The 19,506-nt window shown below is 40.5% G+C and overlaps 1 protein-coding gene across 25 annotated transcripts in view; it reads left to right on the top strand.

The window, feature by feature from the left end:
• Positions 1–19,506, top strand: part of EOGT (EGF domain specific O-linked N-acetylglucosamine transferase) — a 42,166-nt gene that overhangs the window by 758 nt on the left and 21,902 nt on the right. For 4 of the 25 annotated variants that reach the window (XR_004734736.3, XR_004734735.3, XM_035276081.3 and 1 more), the window contains exons 2-10: positions 50–245; positions 850–905; positions 3,237–3,460; positions 4,577–4,677; positions 5,375–5,483; positions 8,252–8,346; positions 8,997–9,101; positions 12,617–12,723; positions 16,492–16,595. Coding sequence is in view for 23 of the 25 variants with exons in the window: in XM_035276081.3 (XP_035131972.1) it covers positions 3,251–3,460; positions 4,577–4,677; positions 5,375–5,483; positions 8,252–8,346; positions 8,997–9,101; positions 12,617–12,723; positions 16,492–16,595 (831 nt within the window). In the remaining 2 variants the exon portion in view is untranslated. Of the gene's footprint in view, positions 1–49; positions 483–849; positions 906–3,236; positions 3,461–4,037; positions 4,195–4,576; positions 4,678–5,374; positions 5,484–8,251; positions 8,347–8,996; positions 9,102–12,616; positions 12,724–16,491; positions 16,596–19,506 lie in introns of those variants that run through there. The other 21 variants (XM_054245853.2, XM_035276078.3, XM_078351452.1 and 18 more) reach the window with 11 other exon arrangements.

The following is a 19,506-nucleotide window of genomic DNA, read 5'->3' as shown; positions in this document are numbered from 1 at the left end:
CTTTTATCCATGATCTTTCAGATGTTTCCCTTTTTTCCTCCCTCATTAGGCCTGTGGAAATCTAATCAAGGGTTTCCGGAGTGGAGTGAACCCAGTTGCTTTGAGCTGAAGGAAAAGTAGACTGGCCACCACAGCGGCCGGTGCTGGAGGAGTGCAGCCACCCATCCCGGCAGGCCTTGCAGGAGGACCGACACCAGGAAGGCTTTGTGCCAGGTCCAGCAGCCACCCTCAGCCGTCTTATGCAAGTGGGTACATGCCCTCGGCAGAAGCTAGCTCTCTGATCTGTGTCTTTAGACTTTTTTCATCGCCTAAGCGTTACTTCTTCTCTACGGATCGGTGAGTTTAGTGATGGCCAGAGCTCACTGGAGGACAATGGACTTGGATAACCAAAGGTCAGGGCTTGGTCATAGCAATGACTTATTACCGGAAAGGACGAGTCAAAAAATAGAAAGGTCTGGGAACCCCCAGGTTCGCCACTCTAGGTGGGTAGCCCTGTGATTTAGCCAGTGGGATTACTGCTGTCAGAATGGGAAAGTTTGCTCCTGGGAATGTTTGATCTCTTATTATCCTGTTGGCCAGTTCCAGTGGATGCCTGTAGAAAGTGAGCCACCTCCTGCTCCCCATTGGAATCTTTTCCAAGTTGCTGTGTTGGGAGTGGTGCCTGTGAATTCTTGTTTAGCAATGTGGTATTCGTTAAGGAAAAGGAAGCACCACGGGCCAGGCCTTCTGGCTGAGGGTTATCCCGTTACATTACCTTCTTTCTTAATATTTCCTTTAATTCACAACATCACCTGAATGATCAGGTCTACTTTAGCATCTCTTTAAGGCAATATGTTTCATTTCTGACAGGATTTAGAGAACTGAAACATCACAGAAGCTTCTGAGTGGTTCTGAGGATTCAAGAGGTAAATATTTTGATTATAAGTAGAGTCATTATTACTATTAATATATATTTTTAAATTTTTATGAAACTGCTGTCAACTCATTCTCAGATAAAAGCTCCAAGTAAAAATATTATTATAATTCTATCAGATTTACAGCAGATAACGCCATACTCTTCAGCCACCGAAGTGAAAAACCACAATATGTAACTACTCTGGGGGTGGGAGGAAGGGGGTAAAAGGGATGTCTTCTTGGTGTCCCCACTGTTCACTTAGAATTCCATGGCCTTGGAACTTGAGGTTTGATGGAATATAGCAGTTTCTTTTTTCTTTTCTTGAGACAGGGTCTCCCTGGAGTTACCCAGGCTTGAGTGCAGTGATGAGATCATGACTCACTGCAGCCTTGACTCAGGCTAAAGTGATCCTCCCACTTCCGCTGGGACTACAGCTGATTTTTTGCCTTCTTAGCAGATATGGGTTTCATCATGTTGCCCAGGCTGGTCTCAAACTCAGGGACTCAAGCAATCTGCCAGCCTCAGCCTCCCAAACTGCTACTATTACAGGCATGAGCCACCACATTGGGCCTGCAGTCTATTTCCAAGGGTCCATCTTCATAGCCCATGGTCAATGAAGACTAATTTCGAAAGATGGGTTTTCCGGTATGACTCAGGAAACAGCAGTCCTGGCTGATAAATGTTCAATGTATATTATGGCTCTGTCATCCAGAGGAAAGAGCACTTACAGAACAAAGATCCCACTAAAATAACCTGAGAATGGCAGGATCATTGTCTGGGATATATAGGAGAAATCTGGTCCAAGAGATTTAACACTTACTGGGTGAGTTAGAAGTGCAGTGAGTTTCGTGACCATTGTCACTGTTCACAAGGTAAAGGCATGACAGGGGAGAGTTTAAGGGCAGAGTTTTTGAGGCAGACTACTTAATGTCACTCCTGGAGTTTCTAAGACTTAGCTATTATCACAGCTGATTATTAGACGTGCTAGCATATAAGCTTCACAAGGGCAATTAGTTTAGTTCATGACTGCACCTTCATTGCTGTATTCCAGGTATTTAGAAGAGCTCCTGGAACATCGTTTGTGCCCACACCTTGATTGTGATTATCATTTTTTATTCAGCAGACACACACTTGCTCAGAGCCATCCTACTCCCTTTGCTCTCTTACCAATGCTTGTCCCCCTCCTCATCATTCAGATTTGAGCTCAAATGTTATTTAGGCCCTTTCTCGCCCCACATGGCTTTAAACATTTATCTATTTATTTATTTTGAGACGGAATCTCACTCTGCCACCAGGCTGGAGTGAAGTGGTGGGCTCACTGCACACTCCGCCTCCCAGATTCAAGCGATTCTCCTGCCTCAGCCTCCCAAATAGCTGGGACTACTGGTGTGCACCACCACACCCAGCTAATTTTTGTATTTTTAGTAAAGACAGAGTTTCACCATGTTGGCCAGGATGATCTTGATCTCTTGTGTCTGCCTGCCTCAGCCTCCCAAATTGCTGGGATTATAGGCGTGAGCCATTGTGCCCGGCCTAAACATTTATTTAATAAATACTTTCATAGCATTTAGTATGTGCCAGATACTTTTCTGAACACTTTACCAATAGGTAACTCATTTAACTCATGAAAGCTCTATGATGAAGGTTTATTATTATTTCCATTTTACAGATGGGAAAGGTTAGATGCAGAAAGGTTAAGTAACTTGTTCAAGGTCTTCGAGCTGGGAAGCTGTAGACAGTGATTCAAATCCAGGTGGTTGAGCTTTAAAAGTTCAGGTTCTTACCACCATGCTATGTTGTCTATCATATTACCTTACTTTATTTCAGGTATCACTAAACTGAATCCTATCAAGCTCTTCCATGATTTTTGTAAATAAAAAGTTTCATTGGAACACAGTCTCATCCATTCTTTTACAATAGACCATGGCTACTTTCTGGACAGAGGCACTGTTTTGTAGTTGCCACAGAGATCTTACGTCTGGGAAAGACAAAAACGCTTACTGCCTCTCCTTTATAGAAAAAGTTTGCTGGCCCCTAGTTGGTTTGAGTCACAGGCCCAGTCATCAGCTGAAGTTGTTTATGTATTTGATTGTTTATTTTTGACTGTTGTACTAGGTTAAAGGTGCCATGACAGCAAGGCTCCTTCTTGTTTTGTTCACCTATGTATACCCATTTGCTAACACAGTACCTGGCACCAGGAAAGAGCTCAGAAAAAATTTAATAAAGGAACATTACTCGGTGGGATAGCAAAGTGCTTTGTAATTATACTTAGCCCTTGACCTTTTTTTTTTTTGACTTTTAAAGAAAATTTGTTAACATATATGTTTTCATTGATCTCTAGGTTTTCAGGTGGCTATGTTAATGCTGCTTGTCTTTGGAGTCTTACTTCATGAAGTCCCACTGAGTGGCCAAAATGAAGCTCCTCCTAATAATCACAGCATTCCAGGCACACCTCTGTATAACTATGCCAGCATCCGCTTGCCAGAGGAGCACATTCCCTTCTTTTTGCATAACAATAAGCATATTGCCACTGTCTGTAAGAAAGACTCTCTCTGTCCATATACGGTAGGTATGATTTCTTCTCTCCTTATTTTTATGTGGATGCAATATGGACTGGCTTACTCATTCTGCTTTATAACCTGAAACTGAAGGTAGAATTCTGATTTCTGGTTGTCACTGTGTAAGTTAATAATTGTTTCAATTCCATTTAATACTTCTAAGTGAATAAACTGGTTAAAATTATGTCCCATTCATAAGAGTGAAATTTAAAATCTAAATCACTTCTAAAATAAATAAGTAGCCAATACTGTTTGTAAACTCTGTAAATGAAGCAATTAGATTTTATGCAGGAAGAACTTCTTGTTAAAAGTAACTAAAGAATTTCACACCTCTTCTTTTTTAACCAGCATGTAAGAGGATCGCTTAGCACTTAATTTCAGTAATAACACCTCAGCCTCTGTCTCCACATAATTAAGCCTGTTACTGTGGCTGTCTTTCTGTTTTAGAGGAGTTGGAAAGGCCTCAAATAGGAGCCCATTAAGACATCTCACGGGGCCTCAGAGATCAAAGCTGGGCATTGTGAGACACTTCCTTTCCCATGGTGCTGGCACAGGAAGCATATGGAAAAGCAAACTTGGGAATCAGACCAGCATTGCTCCTGGGGCCTTGCAGAAGAGCATGCTGAGCTCCTTGGCCAGCAGCAGCTGGGTGGTTCCCAAGGGTGGCAGAGTTGTCCAGGTCTTCTGGGTCGCTGCTGATCTTGATTGCTGATTGAAGTTGCTGATTCATTCAATTTAGATGTGAGTCCTTTGGTAACAGAAATTCCAATATATATATGTCTTTTAGGGACTGATTTTAGAATCCGCCTGCTCACTGAGAAAGGCAGTTTCTTAAGCTACTTCAAGAAATTCTAATTCAAGTAGTCTTTGAGAGTTTAGGTAAAGCCCAGACTTTTGGTTAGGGGACAGATATGGTGGGGGTGTTGAGTAAGGAGGATTGTTAAGAAATTTGAGACTGTACTTTTTAGAATTAACTGTAAGTTTTAAATTTATTATTATACGAATACATATTGTAAATTGTAAATGTGAATGTTCTATAATGATTTGTTTTCCTAATGGAAAAATCTAAGAGTCTTCTCTCAATGTCAGAAGAAGGGAAATCAATGTAAGTTTTATGTTGTAGAAACACCTAGAAAATCTAAAGTACTGCTGGGGTTATGAGAAATTCTGCAAACCAGAGTTCAGGTTTGGTTACCCAGTTTGCAGCTATGTCGACATGGGATGGTGAGTTTCCATATGGAATACCCTCTTCCTGATTCATCTGGGTATTAATTTGTTTACACAGTCATGAATTCAACTTTACTGTCTCACACTGCGATGGGAATATCTGTAGTTAGAACATTTTTTCCCACAGTGTATACTAAGAAAATAAATGAATGGTTTCCTTTTGATTCTTCCTGGGAGAATTAAGTATAATTAGTACTTCCAATACATGCAATATTAATTTGGTAAAGAAAATACAGTAATTAAGAATGCATCATTGTCTTCAGTTTCAGATGGTAACTTCCTACGTCTGTTATATATTTTTATTATATAAAATAAAAATATATTATTTTTATTTTATATAATAAAAATATATTATCTTTATTATATCTATAATATACATATTATATATATAATTTTATTATATATTATATAATATATTTTTATATTAAAAAATAAATTATTTTTATTATAATTATATTATAAAAATATATTTTTATTATATATAATAAAAATTATATATAATAGAAATTATTCTGTGAATAACAGTTTGATAACTTCATGTAGTGAGGCATAGTTTTGGAAAAGCTATGATAGTATACTGTAAAAAAAATTAAAGTAATAAGGAACTTCTAACAATTTAACCTTTAGAATGAAAATTCGAGGTCCAAAAAAAGTAAAAAGAAAAAAAACACAGAATATTTTTCTTTGCAACTAGGACAGACACTCTTGAGTCAGCTGAGGATATTTTCTGGAAACAAGCTGACTTTGGATATGCCAGAGAGAGGCTGGAGGAGATGCATGTGCTCTGTCAGCCTAAGGAAATGGTGGGTGTTTCACTCCTTACTAAATAAGCTTGTTTATTTTTTATTAATTTATTTTTTTAATTTTAATTTTATTTATTTTTGAGATAAAGTCTCTCTCTGTTGCCCACACTGGAGTGCAGTGGCACAATCCCAGCTCACTGCCACCTCTGCCTCCCTAGTTGAAAAGATTCTCCTGCTTCAGCCTCCCAAGTAGCTGGGATTACAGGGGTGTGCTACCCCTCCCGGCTAATTTTTGTATTTTTAGTAGAGACAGGGTTTTGCCATGTTGCCAGGCTGGTCTTGAACTCCTGACATCTTGATCTGCCCACCTCAGCCTTCCAAAGTGCTGGGATTATAGGCATGAGCCACCGCGCCTGACCAAGCTTTTTATTATTATTATTGATTTTTAATATTTATCATGTAGATTTAATGTAAAAACAAGATAGATGTCACTATGAAAGGAATTCCTCACTCTCACTTAGTTATGGCTTAGAATTTTATGTAACTTCCCCAAATAGGTTGTTCTCTTTCCTTTGGAAACCCTGTCCTCCTTATCCCACATGTATCAAATAGTCATATTTTAAGACAGTCAGAATAATTTTAGGTTTCGAATCTTCCCCCGAAACATATGCTAAAGAAGAGAAATTGATAAATTGCATCTTTACAAATTCATTCTCAGATACTTTGGGACAGATGATAAAGCACCACCATACTGTTCTATATTTTCCCAGAGCTTTACAGTTTGCAGAAAGCTTTTCTGTGTGTTATCTAGTTTGATGCTCATAACCATTATAGCAGATAGAGCAGATACTACTGATGCCACTTTATCAGTGTGGAAAACAGGGTCCTCAGAGGAGTTAAGCTACTTCTCCAAGACTGAACAGCTACCCTATAGAATTAATTATGCATCTAGGATTAAAATGCAGATTTTTTTTCAGTTTACTTTCAGCCATACCATATTGTACCTCAGTGGATCAGATAACCACGTTGTCAGGAGGCAGTTTTAGGTAGTAAATACAAGAGCAGGCTCTCAACTATAGGGTTCAGATCCTGGATCCTGGACAAGGTTCTTAGGCTTTCCTTGTTTCTATTTCCTTTGCCTTAAAGCCATGCCTGTTATGTAGCGTATGGTAAGGAAGAAATGAGGTCCTACAGATAAAAATGCTCAGTGCAGCAGGGCCTGGTTCCCAGCAAAGGGCTCAGTGTTATTTTTGAAGGTTGATGGCATTGTAAGCACTTAGGATTAAGGTACAATATTATTTAACTCAATGATCCTGAACCCTGAGTCTCTGACATCTCAGGGGTCTCCAATCTCCAACCACACTGGGAAACTAAAATTTTTTTTAAAATTTACTCATATTCAAAAACAGTATATGCTTTATAGTGCTAGGAGGATGTCACGTACTAGAGCTTTGAGCATTCTAGCCAGGTGAATGAAGCCTGAGGATGTGAGGCATTCCATTAAGCTGCACGTCTGCAGGTGTCTTTAGCAAAGTTCTGTTCTATCTTGCACACTTGGCTAGGGTTTAGCTGTTTACATGGAAAGGGCAAGAGAAGAATTACAACCCATTTTGCATGGCTCTTTCAAGGTGGCTTGTAGAACGTTTTTTTTGGCTAAGATTTACCTTGATTTGTTTTGTGCAAGCAGAGTATGATCCCTGTCTTAGTTATTTGGGCTGTTATAACAAAATACCATAGAGTGGATGGCTTATAAACAATAGAAATTGATTTCTCACTGTTCTGGATGTTGAAAATCTGAGAATAGGGTGCCAGTGTGTTGGGTTCCAGTGAGGAACCTCTTCTAGGTTGCAGACTGCTGCCTTCTTGTTATCTCCTCACATGGAAAGAAGAGGGCAAGAAAGTTCCCTGGAGTCCCTTTTATAAGGGCATTAATCTCATTCATGCAAGCTCTACCCTTATAATCTAATTACATCAAAGCTCTGCCTCCTAATGTCTCAAATTCCAGGCTACCCCCTGCCTCCTAATATGATCACCCTGGGTATTAGGATTTCAATGTAAGAATTTGGCAGAGACACAAACATTTAGTTCATTGCAACCTTTTACCAACTACAGACTCCAAAACGCCCTGCAGGTCGAGATTAAGTTTCGTGTTCATTGGGAGTTTTGGGAAAAATGATTAAAATGGTCTTTAAGTCTATAAATAAAACCCAGAGCAGATAAAAGTTTTTGAAGCTCTCAGCACAACCCAGATTGGTTGAAGTAGAATCAGGCTCTGGTAGCTGACTTCTAAACTCCTTTCTTTAGTTACTTTGGACATATTGCCCTCATGTTGCTGTTGAGACAGAGGCTCCCACAAGCTTTACAGTTTGCAGAAAGTACCCTTATTAAAACTGGCAAACTTCCCTCCCTGCCTTTAATGTCTCTTACGTGTGCATTCTTCCTTGTTTCTTTTGGCTTGCTTTTGGAAACTGCTTTTTGACATAGCTGTGGGGGTAGTAATACTGGTTCTGGGTGCCTTTTTTTTTTAAAGGGGACTGAACTGAGCCACACATACAGCTCTTGGCTTTAAAATTTGAGGTGACAGAGCATTTGGGAGTTTTCCGTAGTAACTTAAAAGTGGGAAACTGGCAAAAGTATGCTTGGCCAGGGTCTGCTGGGAAGGAGAAAATATCCTTCAGCAGATGCAGTCTTTGGAGAGCTTTCCTTATCACATCATGTGGTTTGAACATGAGGGTGTCCATGCTGTCAACATGTCTAGCAAGTCTGGGTGAGTTCTTGCTGTGTTAATAATCAGAGTTATTTTTTTCTTTTGCTCAACCTTACTTCAGAGTGACTCAAGTCTGGTATGTTCCCGTTATCTTCAGTACTGCAGAGCAACCAATCTTTACCTTGATTTAAGAAACATCAAGAGAAATCATGACAGGTATTTAAGTGGTTAATGTTAACATCTAATAGAAATTCTGAAATATTTTCATATCCAGGGTTTTTTTTTTTTTTTGAGACAGGGTTTTGCTCTGTTGCCCAGGCTGGAGTGCAGTGGTATAATCCTGGCTCACTGCAGCTGTGGCCTCCCAAACCTAAGTGATCCTTCCACTTGAGCTTCTCAAGTAGCTGGGACTACCGAAGTATACCACCAGGCTTGGCTAATTTTTTAATTTTTGAAGAGATGGGGTCTCTTAATGTTGTTCAGGCTGGTCTCAAACTCTTGAGCTCAAGTGATCCTTCCACCTCAGCCTTCCAAAGTGCTGGGATTATAGGTGTGAGCCACCAAGCCTGGCAGAAGAGATATATCTTGAATTTGCTTTTGACGGTATAGCAGAGGGGTTGGGGAATGGGTGGGGGATAGATGACTCAGGTCACCAGTTGATTGCATTGCAAAGTTGGGTTGTGGGTATATTAGGTTCCTGATATGATTCTGTTACTTTCATATACATTTGAAATTTTCTATTATCAATAGTTAAATTCTTTTAAAAAAATGAGTGTGGAAACCAGTAATCCACTTTAGTTACAACCTACGTGCTTGGGTCATGAAGAAGTTTTCTAAACTCGACTTAATGTTTTGTTATACACCAGATTTAAGGAGGACTTTTTCCAGAGTGGTGAAATTGGAGGGCACTGTAAACTTGACATTCGTACATTGATGTCTGAAGGTCAACGCAAAAGCCCTTTGCAGTCATGGTAAGATATTTTTAACATATCTGTTTCAGAAATATTTGCCTTTATTTTTGGCACTTGCAGATATTAATGGGAGTCTCAAATGGAAAATGTTACTTCATTTGTATATAATTTGGCATGAGCTTCTGGGAAGTGACAGTTGCATCTAAATTAAATATGTGTTTATGATGGCAAATATAATACTGTTTGCTAGTGAAAGAAAAATAGCTCAAAAATCCATGTTTATGAACTCACAATTATTGCATATGTTTTGGGAAACACATTTAAAAAATGCTACACATATATTAAAATATGTAACAAGCATCACATATATAAAATATGTAAAAAGGTATGGTTTGGATTGTAAAAAAGTGAACCCACCCATGTAACTTTTACCCAGGTCCAAAAATAGAACATCAGCACCACATCAGGCTCCCTCCCAGGCCATACCCCCATCCTCCTCTCCAAAGGTAAATGCTACTCTTTTAACATCATTGGCTAGCTTTTTGAATTAAAAAAATATTTATTTTAAAATAATTTTAAACTCATAGAAGCTTAAAAATAGTATGTGTTAGTCAGTTCTCACTCTGCTATAAGGATATACCCAAGAGTTAGTCATTTATAAAGGAAAGAATTTTAATGGACTCACAGTTTCACATGGCTGGGGAGGCCTCACAATCTTGGTAGAAGGCAAAAGAGGAACAAAGGCATGTCTTACATGGCGGCAGGCAAGAGAGCGCATGCAGTGGGAACTGCCCTTTATGAAACCATCAGCTCTAGAGAACAGCACAGGAAAAACTCACCCCCATGATTCACTTACCTCCCATTGGGTCCCTCCCATGACACATGGGGATTATGGGAGCTACAATTCAAGATGAAATTTGGGTGGGGACATAGCTAAACCATATCAAAGTACAAGGAGAACTTGTAAATTGTCTAATTCCCTGAGCTTCCTGTAATGATAATATCTCTTATAACCATGGCACAATGATCACAGTCATGACATTGACATTGGTACAGTACTATTAACTAAACTTGTGCAGGTTTCACCTGTGATTACCTGCACTCATTAAAATTTCATCACGTGTGTAGGTGCATATAGCACACCACAATCAGGATGCAGAATTGTTCCATCATCCCAAAGAAACGCTCATGCTGCTTCTGTGTAATCACACAGGTTTCTTACATAATGTTAATTTTTAAGGTCAAACATCCATGCCAAGGCTAGGAATGGCAGCTCATGCCTAAAATCTCAGCACTTTGGCAGGCCAAGGCAGAAGTGTTACTTGAGCCTAGGAGTTCAAGACCTGCTCGGGCTTCATGACAAGACCTCATCTCTAAAAATAAAAAATAAAAAAAAATTAGCTGAGTGAGGTGGCATGCCTCTGAAATCCTAGCTACTTGGGAGGCTGAGGCAGGAGAATTGCTTAAGCTCAGGAGGTCAAGGCTACAGTGAACTATGATTGCGCCACTGTACTGCAGCCTGAGTGACAAAACAAGACCTGCCTCAAAAAAAAAAAAACTTCCTGAGCAAACTTATTTATTTATTTTTAAAGAAGTCTCACTGCCTGGCTGTGGATCATTGGAATAATAATCTACCACACTTTTGTCTGGCATTTTGCAGTCTGCAATGCAGTCTCTCATGTGACTTAGCACACTTTTACAGGAGGTAGTTTCTACATTCAAGTGGGCTTTTTGATTCCTGGTACATTTTGATATTTGATTCCACCTGGTAGTTTCCTAGAATTATCCTAGGGCATAATTCTATTAGTTACTTATTGCTGTATGACAGGTTATTCCAAAGTGTACCCTAGTGTATACTTGTATTTATTACCTATTGTTGTATAACAAATCACTCTAAAATTTGGCAGCTTAAAATACAAACATGTATTATCTCACACTACTTCTCAGGGTCAGGGCTTGGGGGCAGCTCAGCTGAGTTGCCCAGGGCTATAGCCATCTTTAGATCAAACCTGGGCCTGGGGAATCTGCTGCTAAATTTACTCCGGTTGTTTGTTGTAAGCTTCAGCTCCTCTTGGCCAGGGACTTCAGTGTTAACCATATGGGCCTCCGTACTGCTGCTCACGGCATGGCTGCTAGCTTTCCCAGGAACACATCATCTGAGGGAGTACGTGCTCTGAGATGGAAGCCACAGTACTTGTATAGCTTAATTCCAGAAGTGACCTGCCATCAGTTCTGCTGTACTCTGCCCATTAAGAGTGAGTCAGTAGGTCCAGCCCACTCTTGAAGGGAGGGAATTAACTTCCTCCTTTTGAAGGGAGAGTATTAGAGTTTGTAGACCCATGTTTGAAACCACTACACTCTTTTGGCCTTGGTTTTTAAAAGGATCTCTTTGATATTTGTTTTACATGAAGTATGATCTTAAGGAAGAGTTAGAGATGATCTTTATGTTAACTCTAAATATCTCACAGTTGTTACATGCTTGGGATTGTCTTCTTTTGTTTGGAAGAAAATTGTGCTATATGGCTTCCAAAGATGTTTTCCAAGAGATAAATTTCCTTTGTTCTGGGACACTTAGCTGTCTCTGCTGTCTTTCTGCGGTGTTGGATGATTCTTGGAATGCTGTCTTTTTCTGGTAGGTTATTTAGCCGACCCAATATATAAATGTCGTCTTTGGTCAGTTCCCAATCTATTTGGCACATAAGACTGAATTATTCTTTTTTGAGATGGAATTTCACTCTTGTTGCCCAGACTGGAGTGCAATGGTGTGATCTCAGCTCACTGCAACCTTTGCCTCCCAGGTTCAAGTGATTCCCCTGCCTCAGCCTCCCGATTAGCCGGGACTACAGGCATGCGCCATGAAGCCTGGCTAATCTTGTATTTTTAGTAAAGACTGGGTTTCTCCATGTTGGTCAGGCTGGTCTCAAACTCCTGACCTCAGGTGATCCGCCCACCTCAGCCTCCAAAGTGCCAGGATTACAGGTGTGAGCCACTGCACCTGGCTAAGACTGAATTTTCAAATCATTTTTGTTCCTTGTTTTTTTTTTTTAGATGGAGTCTCACTCTGTCCTTAGGCTGGAGTGCAGTGGTGCAATCTCGGCTCCCTGCAACCTCTGCCTCCCAGGTTCAAGTATTCTCCTGCCTCAGCCTCCTGAGTAACTGGGACTATAGGCATGCACCACCATGCCCAGCTAATTTTTGTATTTTTAGTAGAGATGGGGTTTCACCATGTTGGCCAGGATGGTCTCAATCTCCTGACTTTGTGATCCATCTGCCTCGGCCTCCCACACTGCTGGGATTACAGGCATGAGCCACTGCCCCAGGCCTGTTCCTTGACTTAACATTAAAATTGATATCAACCCATATAAATGTCAGTAAGGTTTAGAAGTTACAAGTGTGGGTAGGAGTGTCTCTACCAACCAGAAGTAAAATCTGCCTAATGAACAGATTCTAAGTTACAATGTTGCAATAGGAAGTTTGGGAGAATCAGTTTGAAGGCATCTCCCTGTCAGTCATATAAGAACTGCAAAGAGACAAAAGAAAAAAAAATGAAGTCATCTCCCATTTCATAATTGCAGGTTTGCTGAGCTACAGAGCTATACTCAGCTCAACTTCAGACCTATACAAGATGCTAAATGTGACATTGTCATTGAAAAACCAACGTATTTCATGAAATTAGATGCAGGTGAGGAGTTATTTTGTCTGTTATTTATGTATTTGTTAATGAGATTTTCTTCCTTTTTTTGGATGCAGTAATTCTCTATGAATGTTTTGGAAGCAGCATGACAAAACAGTAGGTTTGTTTTTTGCTTTCTTCTCTGAAGAAGGAGTTGAACTAGTTTGAACTTTCCATTATTTTGTACCTTTGGCATTTGAGAAGAAACTTTCATATTTATATCAAAGGACTTATTTCAAAATTTGATATTTCAAAATCAAAGGACGAGAGAAGGCATATTTATATCTTTTGTAACTAAATTTACTCCATCTGGTTTGTCTAATCATTTGATTTAGATTGTCTTTCATCAAAAGATGTTTAAAATCAGTGCAGTGGCTCACACCTCTAATCATAGCACTTTGGGAGGCTGAGGCGGGTGGATCATGAGATCAGGAGATTGAGGCCATCGTGGCCAACTTGGTGAAACCCTGTCTCTACTAAAAAAAATACAAAAAATTATGCTGAGTGTGGTGGCGCATGCCTGTAGTCCCAGCTACTTGGGAGGCTGCGGCAGGGGAATTGCTTGAACCAGGGAGGCAGAGGTTGCAGTGAGTCAAGATTGCGCCACTGTACTGCAGTCTGGCAACAGACAGCATGACTGTGAGGGGTGGAAGAGAAAGATCAAAAGCCATGTGTATAGTATGGGTGGGAAAGAAACGTCCATGACCTGCCCTGGCAAACTTTCTATAGCATTTCCATGACTAAAGTGAACTTAAAATTACTTTTTTTTTTTTGAGACAGAGTCTTGCTGTGTCACCAAGCTAAAGTGCAGTGGCACAATCTCAGCTCACTGCAACCTCCGCCTCCTGGGTTCAAGCAATTCCCCTGGCTTAGCCTCCCCAGTACCTGGGATTATAGGTGCACGCAACCACGCCCAGCTAATTTTTGTATTTTTAGTAGAGACGGGGTTTCACCATGTTGGCCAGGATGGTCTTGATCTCTTGACCTTATGATCCGCCCACCTCGGCCTCCCAAAGTGCTGGGATTACAGGCGTGCACCACCACATCTGGCCCGTGAACTTAAAAGTCTTCTGGAAGTTACCACTGTAATTTATTATTGAAATAAAATTAAAATTATCTTCTCATTTATACTTATAGCCTGTCTCTCAGCTTGCAAGCAGAGCTTTAACTTTGTGAACTAGTTACACTAGAGAGGAGAAACACAGATTGTACTATATTATCTCTCTCATTATGAGAGACAGGGATTACTATGCTGGATCATATCAAAATTCATGAGAGGTGGGCTTACAGTGAAATATAGAGAGCCTCTGTCACAAATATTTCAGAATTACTATAATTTATTGAGCATAGTTTTAATGTGCTCTGTCTTCTGAAGTCATAATTCTTATATTACAAAGTATTTAATTCAGAAATCAGACAAGTTTAGGTTTTTGAAATAAGAACAAGTAAAAATGCTATGTTCCACATTTTGGCTCTTTTTTAAAATATGCAAATTAAAAAGGGGCAAAGAAAACACTGATCTGCCTGTAAAAGTGGCAAATATGTGTGAGCTATTATATTTATGCAGGTACTTATACAATAAAATATATAAAGTGAGAATAATAGGCTAGGGTAAACATGTGCCATTTCCTTCTTATATTCATAACTCTACTTTTTTCTTCTAAATTATACTGTCTTCCAATTTTCCTTTCCTTTCTTTAGAGATAGGGTCTTGCTCTATTGCCCAGGCTGGAGTACAGTGGCGTGATCATAGCTTACTGTAGCCTAAACCTCCTGGGCTCAAGTGACTCTCCCACCTTGGCCCCTCAAGTAGCTGGGACCACAGGCATGCACCAGTATGCCAGGCTAATTTTTAAAAAAGTTTTGTAGAGACAGGGTCTCACTGTGTTGCTCAGGCTGGTCTTGAACTCCTGGGCTCAAGTGATCCTTCTACCTTGGCCTCCCAAAGTTCTGGATTGATAGGTGTGAACTACTATGCCTGGCTCAGTTTTCCTTTTCGTTAACTCATACCTTAGGAAAGTGAGTATTCTACAGATCAAGACTCATTAGGGCACACATTTCTCAAGGATGGAGCTTACGTTTTCTTCTCTGTGTATAAATTCTTGCAGCCCCAAGCACTGTTTTGTGCCTGTTGCATTCCCCAGTAACTGTTAGGAATTCACTAAATGTTATGTGAAAGAGCTTGTGAGTGCTGTATGGTTAACCTGGAGAAAGAGGATGGATTCTGATAGAACTTTATTTTTCTTGTTAATTTGAAAATACATTCTTCACCCAGATTTTCCTGGGTGAGAAAATTAGCCCTTCCAAACAATCATCTAAGATTCCAGGCTGAAAAAAAAACAGAGTATTTTTATACTATTATTTCTGGTACACAGTGTTATTTTTCACTGTGGGAATGAAGTCAGAATATTTTATGATGTCTGCTTTTGAGAGTCCCTGTTTTTCTTTTACTCAACATTTTCCCACCTTTAAAATGCATGCTCTAAGTGTCCGTTCTTGGAATTTCATCCCATTTTAGATTTGTACATTTCCAGGATGAATACTGGGTCCTGCATGCTTAACTGGAGAGGGTGCATGTTCTGTTTCTTTTTAATGAATGGCATGTGAACTTACAAATTGTGGCACCCACTGCCCTCTCCACTCTATCTGACCTAGTGGGGATCTAGCTAGTCGCCATTCAGGGCTTCTTATGTGCCTGGCACTGGGATGGGTACTTTAAGATGTATTATCTTTGGGTTTCTCATAATAAAGCTGGCACTTAGGTAACTGTTTCCCATTTCTATAGAGAAGCTAAAACTTAGGGACTTTATGAACTCATCTGAGAAATGCTGCGCTCCAGAATTCCTTCTCTTTCAATCAGAACACAAAATAATCACCTCTTTTATATGGTAGTTGATTAATGTTTTTCCAGGAATGATAAAAGTAATGATTAAATAGGGATAAAAAAGACAGGAATGAAAATTACCAAAATGTTAGTTGCCATCATTGCCAGTACTTCCATGATGAACAGATGTTGCTTAATTGATTTTTTTTTTTTTTTTGAGACAGAGACTCACTCTGTCACCCAGGCTGGAGTGCAGTGGTGTGATCTTGGCACATTGCAACCTCCTCCTCCCAGGTTCAAGCAAATTCTCCTGCCTCAGTCCTCTGAGTGTCTGGGATTACAGGCAGGCACCACCAGGCCTGGCTAATTTTTGTATTTTTAGTAGGGATGGGGTTTTACCATGTTGGCCATGCTCTGATCTACCTGCTGTTGACCTCAAGTGATCTACCTGCCTTGGCCTCCTAAAGTGCTGTGATTACAGATGTGAGCCACTGTGCCTGGCCTCTTAGTTGATTTTAAAAAGTAAATGATCAAGCTAGGCATGGTGGTGCATGCCACCTTAGCAAGACCCCACCTCTGATAAAAATATATAAAATCAGAAGAAATAATGAATTGTCTTTATGACTCTGTAGTTCTACTTAGTTTGAGTTAAATAGACTTACCTTGTTATTTTCTGGGAACTTAATGATCACTTGTTACTTGGGATATATGGGAAAATGCATTCCTGATTTTAAATAACCAATTTTAGAGTGACTTTTGAAACCCAGTCAGTCCATAAATTGAGGACTACCTATGTATGTAGATAATTTCATGTTTGAAAGAAAAAAAACCTGTTATTTTTTCCCCATTTATTTAAACTAAAATTCTCTTAAACTGTAAATAGATAGGATTGAATAAAACTTGCTTAATCCTGTGCTCTTTGGCATTAACGTAGTTTTGTTTTCCAACACTAGGTGTTAATATGTATCACCACTTCTGTGATTTCATCAATCTTTATATTACCCAGCACGTTAATAACTCATTCAGTACTGATGTGTACATCGTGATGTGGGATACCGTAAGTAAGAATGTGCTCTCTGCTTCAGCACTGTCTTTCCTTCGTATCAGTGTGTGACTCTCATGTTGTGAAACAGAATTTTCGAAGACACATGCATTTAAACATACACACCTGCACATATGTGGATGGGTGCGAATTTATCTGTATATACATGCATTGACATGTGTATATACATATAGGCAGCTACGTAGGTATGTGTGTACCTTTGTTCTTTGAATTTTAGAGTGAGGCAGTGGGGAAGGTTTCTTTCCCTTTCTAGGTGAGTGGATCTCCAAAGGCCAAAGATTCAGTGACTCTGGCTCAGTGTTCTTCTGGGACAGATATATGAAAGACTGCCATTCATCTGGGCACGGTGGCTCATGCCTATAATCCCAGCACTTTGGGAGGCCACGGTGGGTGGATCACTTGAGGCCAGGATTTTTGAGACCAGCCTGGCCAACATGGTGAAACCTTGTTTCTACTAAAAATACAAAAATTAAGTGGATGTGGTGGCACACACATGTAGTCCCAGCTACTCAGGAGGCTGAGGTCAGAGAATCACTTGAACCTGGGAGGTGGAAGTTGTATTGATCCAAGATCATGGCACTGCACTGCAACCTGGGTAGTAGCAAGACTCTGTCTTAAAAAAAAAAAAAGGGCTGTCATTCGCTCAACCTCTATAACTTGTGTTGGAAGTGCTTTCCTCTGTTTGCTTTTTGGCCTCCTGCGTTTACTGTCTACTACTCAATAGCAGCTTCCTCGTTACTATGTCCTTTGTGCTGAATTACGCTGTGTGTTTCAGCTCACTCTCTAGGGCAGGTCTTAGGCATGCACATAAATACATCCGTTGAGTGACACCTGCTGTTTATTTGTTTTTAGTGCAGTCTTTTTTTCCTTTTCTCTCTTTGCCTGCCTTTTCCCTGCTTCTTCCCATATCTGGCCCCTCTACCTGCTGATTAAACCCCAAGATGTGCCCCAGTATCTTCAGCTGTGAAATGAGATAATGACATTTACCTAGGTGTCATTTTGAGAATGAACCATATAGTGTGTGAACAGTCACAGTGCCTGGTACACAGTACTTGTGCTCTGAATGTTAACTGTGACAATCGCAATAAGAAGAATAAATGGTTTGTAGTGTACATGAGAGAGGTTGCCTCAACTGGGAAGTTGGAACACCCACCTGGGGGTCATCTAATGTTCTACTCAACATTTGGACTCACAAGACACTCATATGCTCGGCTCTTGGTGTGAGACTATTCAGGATTACATTTCAAGGAAATCACAGCTTGCTGGCAGGGCAGCCTCAGGTGTTTCTTCCAGAGGGCATGCTAGCAGTTCATACAGCACAGCTCAGCTGCAAGGAGACAACATTCATCTGGGAGAGGTACAGGCAATGCCTTAGCTTACGAGCCTGATATCCTGCAGGGGCCAACATCTCCTGACACAACTGCATTGGCAAAGCCCCAGGATCCCTGAAAGAGACATGCCAGGTTCCAGGAGTCAGTGGACTCAGAGAATCTGAAACATGACTTTCCCAGTCCAGAAGCAATTTACCTATCAAGCATCTTTTTAGGTCAGAAGCAATGTTGCCTAGGCGCATGGTTGACACAAGCTGTTTTCATTTTCAGAGAGCTGAGTTAGCCAGTTAACAGAAGGTCAAATTCTCATGCAGAAGGAGAGTTTTTGCTGACCCCTTTTTCACTGACAAGAGGCTTGTAGTAGAGCTGTGTAGAAAAGTTTTCAGGATCACTGCTCCCTAGACTTTGAGTTAGATTTGAAGTCTGATGAAACTGTAATTTTTGGCATGGTAATGCTTTCTTTCATTTTCCATCTGTATGCATTTACATTTCCTGCTTGCATTTCAGTTTTGCTGCCACCACAGTTTCATTTCTTGGAAATGTTTTGTGAGCAAAGGGAACAACAGTTCCTTTCTTTCCTTCTTTTTGTATCATTGCAGTCAGGCCACAAATCACCAGCCATTACAAGCCCTAAACGATTAACTCAGGGCTGTTTTGCCCTTTCTAAACAAAGCTATTTTTAAATTTCGTAATTAACATAGTCATGTTATTTCATTTCATGCTCATGGACCCCTCATGTACTTTAGTTTTCATTAGCTTATTTTATAGACAAGAGGCTGAGGCCTGAGTAGCAGGTGAGTGTTCTGAGATGATGTAGTCAGTGAGGGTGGAACCAAGGATTCCATCCAGGCGGCCTGACCCCAGACCTGTGCTCAGACATCACAGTGCTCTATTATCTTCCTAAAATCCTGTGAAGAGGACTCTACCTAAGTTGCCAGACTAAGTTGACATAAAGTTTATCAGACGCCTTCCAGAAGCTTCCTTGTACCTGTTGCATACTTTTCCATGTCTTCCTCAAATGGACTAAGCTATAGTGAGCCAGCTTCTACAACCCTCCCCTTTTCTGTGCCTACTGGAGTAGGATACACAGCCACCATGAAGACCCCAGGTTACTCAGTCAGCTGAGCACAAGACATGAGGACAGTCTGACTTTGATTCTGGCACAGATAAGCAGGATGGGTGTTGCCCAGCAGGGTGGCTGCTCGGTGTTACCCCTCTCCTTGGCCACTCCCTGTGCATACATTTTAAACCTGCACTCTTGGTCAAAGAGGCTGTTGCCATTTACTTAGCCAGTTTCTCAGGACAGGTGGCTCTGCCAGATTGCTCCAGAATTCAGGCCCACAGAAGATGGTAGGTTGGATGGGGATGGCACTAAGCAAGGGTTTGTGTGGCCACCATTTCTCTTTTGTTGGTAAGGACTTAAATTAAGCAACACTGTAACCTACAGGGTGCCCATGACATGAATCCCCCTCAGTGGATGGTGTTGCCAGAGTCCTGATGGTCTGGGATGAGCAATTTGCCCAGGGAAGAACAGGGAGGTAGCCATGACTGCAGATCATATCTTGGTGACATTT

Source organism: Callithrix jacchus, chromosome 15 (assembly GCF_049354715.1).
Source record: "Callithrix jacchus isolate 240 chromosome 15, calJac240_pri, whole genome shotgun sequence".
Taxonomy (NCBI): Eukaryota; Metazoa; Chordata; class Mammalia; order Primates; family Cebidae; genus Callithrix; species Callithrix jacchus.
Note: the sequence above shows the minus strand (reverse complement) of the source record. Positions and strands in the feature narration are given on the sequence as shown.